General features: G+C 35.4%; 1 protein-coding gene across 3 annotated transcripts; it reads right to left on the bottom strand.

Moving 5' to 3' along the window:
- Positions 1 to 1,061: 1,061 nt before the first annotated feature.
- LOC122016708 (target of rapamycin complex subunit LST8-like) lies at positions 1,062 to 6,513 on the bottom strand. 3 transcript variants are annotated; one of them, XM_042574094.1, is made up of 12 exons: positions 6,386 to 6,513; positions 6,128 to 6,288; positions 4,657 to 4,790; positions 4,339 to 4,440; positions 4,155 to 4,267; positions 3,749 to 3,818; positions 2,220 to 2,297; positions 1,964 to 2,080; positions 1,795 to 1,889; positions 1,559 to 1,638; positions 1,420 to 1,479; positions 1,062 to 1,331 (listed from the first exon to the last, which is right to left on the bottom strand). In XM_042574094.1, the coding sequence occupies exons 3-12, from the start codon at positions 4,762 to 4,764 to the stop codon at positions 1,204 to 1,206; spliced, it is 951 nt and encodes a 316-aa protein (XP_042430028.1). In that variant the 5' UTR covers positions 4,765 to 4,790; positions 6,128 to 6,288; positions 6,386 to 6,513; the 3' UTR covers positions 1,062 to 1,203. The 3 variants fall into 3 exon arrangements, with proteins under 3 accessions (XP_042430028.1, XP_042430027.1, XP_042430029.1); XM_042574093.1 differs by having other exon boundaries at positions 6,128 to 6,471; XM_042574095.1 differs by having other exon boundaries at positions 4,657 to 4,785; positions 6,128 to 6,461.
- Between the last annotated feature and the right edge of the window lie 380 nt (positions 6,514 to 6,893).

Below are 6,893 nucleotides of genomic sequence, written 5' to 3'. Positions count from 1 at the left end.
GTGCTAATTCTATAGTTTTTCAATCGGCGACCATGAGCCGTCCAAGCTCGGGTGAAATCGTCATCTGTTGGACCTCTTGAAATCATATTAACCATTCTTAGAGATGGTACAAGGTTGCTCAAGAGAGCAAGATCGCCGGTCGGGATGGTTCCGAGTGTATGCTTCTTGTCCGGCATGATGACGTACGTTGATCGTAAAGCTCAAGAAACTTCTTGGTCAATTGACTACGACTATTCTTTCTTTGATCAGCTACCAGCCGTAATTCCCTAACATATTATTGGCACTCACAAATGGAGTGAATATTCTATTGGTGAAAGCCACAATATTACTCTATAGAAATCCCCGTATTAACCCAAAAGTTGGAGTTGGATCACTATATACTCGATTTATTCAATGAAAACCCCAATGACATGAGTACGATTTATCTATGAATTGAATATCTTATCAATTGAACAGTATCTATAAAGAAATAAATCGAAAAATCAAATAGATCACCACATATAACTATAAATAATACATTATAAGTTGATTGTTGACAGTACGATTTAATGAATTTATTGACCGTTTCATTTAATCAATTTAATCAAATTTTAAATTTTATAATAGTGATCAACAACAAACTAATATAATCAAGATTTTCTTAAAAATGAAAATAAAATTTTGAATTAATAAAATTGAATTTCTGAAATAAATTAGTTCAGTTGATTAATTTAACTGAAATTTTATCCACTCCTGCTCACAGATGTCGTGATGTAACTTTTCACCAGAAAAAGAGGCAATATGCAGCAATTGGATATAGTTAATGAAGTAACAGAGACTTGAAGCAAACCAGTATATCGTCCTTGAGTTTGGCCAGTAGGGATTTTATTCTCATAAGTAGCTTGTGTGCATTTTCCTACTCACGTTATATGCTTCTTTTCTCATAAATATCTGTGTTCATTGTTGGATATCTCCCTTCATTCTTATTTTGTTAATAGTTTATGATTTGAGTTCTGTTCGTCCTTTAAATGTAACTCTGTTTTTCATGAGAACTGGAGTAATTCTAACGACTAATAGACACATTCGTTATAATGCTACTTTATAAATTATAGACATGGACACATCACCATCAGTGTCGCGAATAGTTTACCTCAAAGAAGTCGAATAAATTCTGAAAGACAAATAGCATCGAGAAACACCATCATGAAGGGCAACAAACACTGGTCAGGTCGGCGGTGATTCAGCGCCATCATGGAGAGCACAGCAGATTGTGCCTTTGTGATGACCTTGGTAAACCCTGATGATTTCTCCAGTGGACATCGACCAAAGTCTTGCAGTCGTATCAGATGAAGCTGCACATAACAACACATTGTCGCATCTATTCACATAACTAGCATTTATAAAAGGGAAAAGAAATTGTAGATCATACATATCCTTCACCTGTTATCAGATAAGCACCATCGACAGAGAAAACGCAATCCCAAACCCAGCGCTGATGTCCTGATCATGTTATCAGAGTACCAATCAGACATTCATCAAAGTAATACCGCCGAGCAATAGTGATAAAGGTTTTTCTTGCCTGTTAAAGTCTTCTCCAAGGTAAAACCATCTACGTTCCATATTTTCACAGTGTGATCAGATGCAGCAGTAGCAAGATACCTAAAAGTAAATCAGCAAATTACACGTCAGATTTAAAATTGTGGATCGCTTAGAAAAGGTGTCGATGAGGAAAATATTATAGCTTCCAAACAGAGTAATAAACAACCACCATGGATTTATTCAGTTATTAATAGGAGAGGAAAAATTAGTAGTTACCGATTGGGATCACAAAATTCTGGAGAAAGCAGACACTTCAAGATATATCCATTGTGTGCTTGTAATTTATGGAGTGGTTCAAAGTAGGTCATTGTCTACAATAGAAATCCCAGCTAGATAAATTAAATGACAAATTCTATCAACTATTTAAATAATTAAAACTAAAAACCTGAGTTCCTTTTAGTAAGCGCCAGACATAACATGTTCCATGATTATTTGCAGCGACAACCATGCTTCCATCCCACATCACGGTCAAAGACCTTACAGCTGTATCAACCTCTGGAACCTGAAGAATGTAATATGGTTGAATTAATTAAAGTCATCTACCTTTTGATTTATTGCCAAATAACAGAATTGCAAGTATTATTCCTGCACATTGGTTTTTTAATTTTTATCAGATCTCATAGCAAAACGAAAGTACTTACTAACTCGCAGCTGCACGAATTTGCAGCCAGATCCCACACTCTTATGTTACCATTTTGATCACCAGATATTAGTTCTTTCTGCAATATTGCATAACTTAGTAGTTCATAAAAATAATATACAATTCCACGTACTGGTTTCTTGATATTTAAAAGAGTAATCCACATTTGAGAATCTAGGCAAAAGAAACTAAATAAGCATTTCCCTTGTATTTCAGTTATTTCGGAATAAAAAGTAAGATTCCAATTTTGGTTCCTTAAAAAGGTGGGCAGAAGAGGGGGGAAAGAAAGGAAAAATATTGAAAAAACTGAGTTAACCCTATGCGTTTTGGGAATGACAAATCGTAAGGGTTAAAATTGTTACAAAACAAAAGGAACCCTACATTCAAGGGAAAGAGAGAATACTTTATCAAGATCTCACCAACTTAATCTTTTGAAGATCTCTAAACAAAGATGCCATCAATTTCAGTCCAAACATTAAGATCAATCTAGAGCATCACATCATCAAGCTTCTCTAAAACAAATTGGATGTAGTTAATATCTATGTTTTAGCTTGAGAAAAGTCTTCGTTGTTAGGCTCATTGGTTGTATATGTTGTGGATTTAATCCCACACTGGTATTGTAATGATAGGGTATTATGATGAGTCCTCTAACTATAATATAATAGTTCTCTTAAAAATTGCGTAATATATTTTTCCCATCATTCTCAACAAAGGTAACTAAATATTAATATCTGTTGCATTTATATTTCCATTTTTATCCATCAAACATTAGTTCCTTCTGTCAGATAGCAAGCTCTGACATCGGTAAAAGATCAGGGCATTGGCAAAGTAATACAAGCTTAAATCGAAAGAAAGGCATCAACAATTTTAAGTACTTGATATCCAGAAATTTTCTTAAAAGATTCTCTGAGATGGATAGTGATTTTAGAGTATGACAACTCTGTAACATACAGATTCCTCGCCAACAAAAAGAAATTTTGATAATCTAATCTTATGAGGAAAAAAAACTACAAGAATTTGAAGGGAAAATGTCCATTCAATATTTGTCATAGAAAGGTAATAATATATTTATATCTGTTGCACTTGCATTGGTAAGAAACACCAGAAACTCTTTATCAATATCAATTTGATTAACTGTGGTTATCATGAGAGCAAATCTTGATGCAATGGTAAGGTTGCATCACCACAACCTAGGTCGAGGTTTTGAGTTCAAGCAAATAAGTTCTTAGCCATTGATACAAAATCCTTCGTGAGCCTCATAACACCAGGATCCCTCATACAATTTCATGTTAAATATATGATAAGAATGTTGATTAAACCTGACTTTGCTAACCAGGCTTCTGTTCTGATCATTAGCAATGGAACACATGTAATTATGGATAAGAAAAATAAAATTACAATAAATGTACAACAATGAGTGCATAGCAATCTTTTCACAGTAGCTCCAGAGAAAAAAAAATCATTTTCACAAAAAATGCTTTTCTGTTGTATCCATCATGAATATGTGAATAATATTAAAAAAAAAATTACTTGGTTTGGGTGTAGAACGACTGTATTTACAGCTGCACGGCTTTCATATTCTCGTTGACAAGTTGCAGTTCTGAAGCATCAACAAAAAGAGAAAAATAAATGAGAAATAAAGCATAGTTATAAGAAGTATATCCACTAATAATAATATAACACTCATCCAAAGAACTTGCAAAAATCCATTGGAAAGTGACCTCCCATAGCCTACACCTGCGTATTTTTAATCTTACACTTGTATTGCCTATCTATGTGAGCCCCAAAAGTACAACAGGAATTAGTCTAGTCCCCTCTTATACAAAACTGAGTTCCATTAGCTGATTAAGAATAAATTGCATTTGCCAATGAGGCAGCAGAAATCATCTAGAAAAATGGGCAAGTAAAAAAATCTACAAAAGCGGACTTTAGATACCTCAAATCCCATATCTTCACTGTCCCATCTTCAGACCCTGAATACATCCAATTTCCATCACATTGAAAACCCACTGACATGACGTTATTAGTATGTGATTCATAGCTTCTAACCTAAAAAATCAAATAGCATGAGAGATTTATGTTAAATAAATAAAAGCATAGAAAAAATATTGCAGGCATACTGGATGTGGACTATTAGTGTTAACATCGAAAAGACGGATGTGGGGATTGCCAGCAGCAGCTAAGTATCTTTTGTCAGGTGTAATCTCCAGCCTATTTACTTGCTGCAGATAATAAATTAATAATCATTGTTCAGAAGATCAAATATCACTAGAGGAATACTTAGGAAAGTCTACAGGAGCATGAGAATTTGAAGAGGATGATTCATCTTGATATCGCACGCCATTTACCAATTTTTGCACATGGAAAGAATTAAGGTCAGACCACTATCTTCTTGGGGAAAAAATGCAATAGATCCATCCAGGAATTGATGCACTCACAGAATCTGGGTATTGAATGGTGCGATAACAGCGCCCACTTTTGGCCTCCCAGAATCTGATAGTATGATCATAGCTTGCCGTGGCAAGAATGACAGAAGGTTGACTCATTCTCAAAAACCTATTGCTCGCCTAGCCTTGGACAAGGTAAAACATGCATTAGAACTAGACTAACACAGAAGCTAGATAGCAATAAAACTAAAATTAAGCAAAAAGAAGTTTAGTAAAAAAGAAAAGAAAATCAAGAGTAAATACCCAACATATCACCCCTAGACTGGATTATGCCCCTGAGATGAGAATGGCCAAATCCTCAATATCCCATTAGGCATCAGCAACAGGTTGAAAAGGCTTAGATGCGATTAAGAATAGGAATATAATATGCAGTTTAGATCGACGAATTGAACAAAAACTATAAAACAATCCTTGAGGGAAGTCTATCAATGTTGCCGAATGTGGTTTAGCTAATTATTGTCCTATTGTCCATTATTACAAAATTATTTTTCAGCCACAAAGCTTGAATATTTGACACGCCAAGGAGGTATACTATGTAGCAATCCTCTTATGTGCATGAAGTCACTGTTTTATTATGTGCTTATGGACTGAAACAGTGCCACAAGTATGAATGCGTTGAAGGCCTAGATTGCATGGCTTGACTAAAAGTTCTCACCGTTTCCACTTTTCATTCTTTATTATAGATCATGTGCACCATCTGTTATATTTTCACCATTTTGTTTATCGTGTCAGGTTCCAGTTGTCATTCTTCCAGGGTTCATCACAATATTGGGAAGTAACTTATGTTGTCACTTCAGTTACAATGGTGTTAAGCGATTTATTATCCAATAGGTCACACATCAGTCTTTTGTGACAAATCAATCAGAAAAAGCCCGACTATGCGGGAAAAAAAAAATCCAATCATGATTCAGTACAAAAGATGAAGCAATAAAATAGAATAGAGCATCAACAAGAATCAAGGAATGAGACATTAAAAGAGAAAGATTTAAGCTACTTCTGAAATAAAACCATTCCAAAGTTTACATCCAATATATTCATTTGACATTATAACATTTACACATCATGATAAATAGAAGAATTTCCATATTGTTCAGCCAATGTTTTAGCTCTTTATTGATCTAGGTTCATTTGATATTATAATCCTTTTTAAGAAACAAAAGGACATCTTGTAAACAATGATTAAGTTGTTTTGTGTAGTTTAATAGCACGCAGATGTTCTAGAATTCCCACACGACACCCCAAACAACTGAATCTAGATCTACAAACATAGGTACAAACACTAAGGCCTAAACACAATTCCAGGTAGTCTGCAACAATACCACAGCCATAAGATGCTCAGCACACAATCAAATCGCAAGAAGGACAACGGAATATCACTGTAAAATGCCCGCTGTCATTCACATCTGGATCTAATCAAGAGGAACTTACATTAAACGACAATAATGAGGAAAACCCCGTATACCTATCTCAAAGAATAGGGAACGCCGTCGCACAACGCTCGCGCGTTCCAAGGCTGCTTGCAAACAAGAGTAGAAAAGGAGCAATGATGCTCGCTGCTACCGCTCGGCCCACTCGCATGAGAATTTTAAGTCCTCTACTCGCGACTAGGTCTCCTAGCAGGTGCTGCAAATCGGAGCGAAACGAGATGCCCAATCAGTAAAAGAAAAACACGCTGAGAGGCACCGCCCTAGAGCTGATCTGCTGAAGTCAAGGGAAGAACCGCGAGGGAGAGCCGAGGACGATGTAGGATCAGCGGAAGAGGAACAGCGGATCAAAAGGGAAAGAGAAGCACCGTCCGATCCAACCAAACACAAACACAAGTGACCAGATCGGTTTATTCAAATTAAATTGGTGAGTTTCGTTCGTTACCATCGCTCGAAGGCAGGCCATAGTCAAATTTTTTTTTTTTTATAATTGCATACTATTTATGTCTTTTAAATTTATGTCAAATTAATTATATCAAAAAACACAATAAATCTTTCTTACCTTCTAAAAAAAATACGGAAAATAAATGAATTTTAGGAAGTTTTAATCATTTTCTAAAACCCCATATATATATATATATATATGCGCTAAGCGACGGTTTGTGCACGACCGTGAGCGACACGCAGACGTGGCATTGCCAACTTGATTTCTTTGTAAAAAAATATTTCATTTATTCTCTCTCCACTTCGGCCTTCTTTTCAAAACATCACCAAGCAAAATTTCCCTCACCGCTCTCTCTCTCT

Source organism: Zingiber officinale, chromosome 8B, assembly GCF_018446385.1.
Source record: "Zingiber officinale cultivar Zhangliang chromosome 8B, Zo_v1.1, whole genome shotgun sequence".
Taxonomy (NCBI): domain Eukaryota; kingdom Viridiplantae; phylum Streptophyta; class Magnoliopsida; order Zingiberales; family Zingiberaceae; genus Zingiber; species Zingiber officinale.
This window is presented reverse-complemented; position numbering and strand designations above follow the sequence as displayed.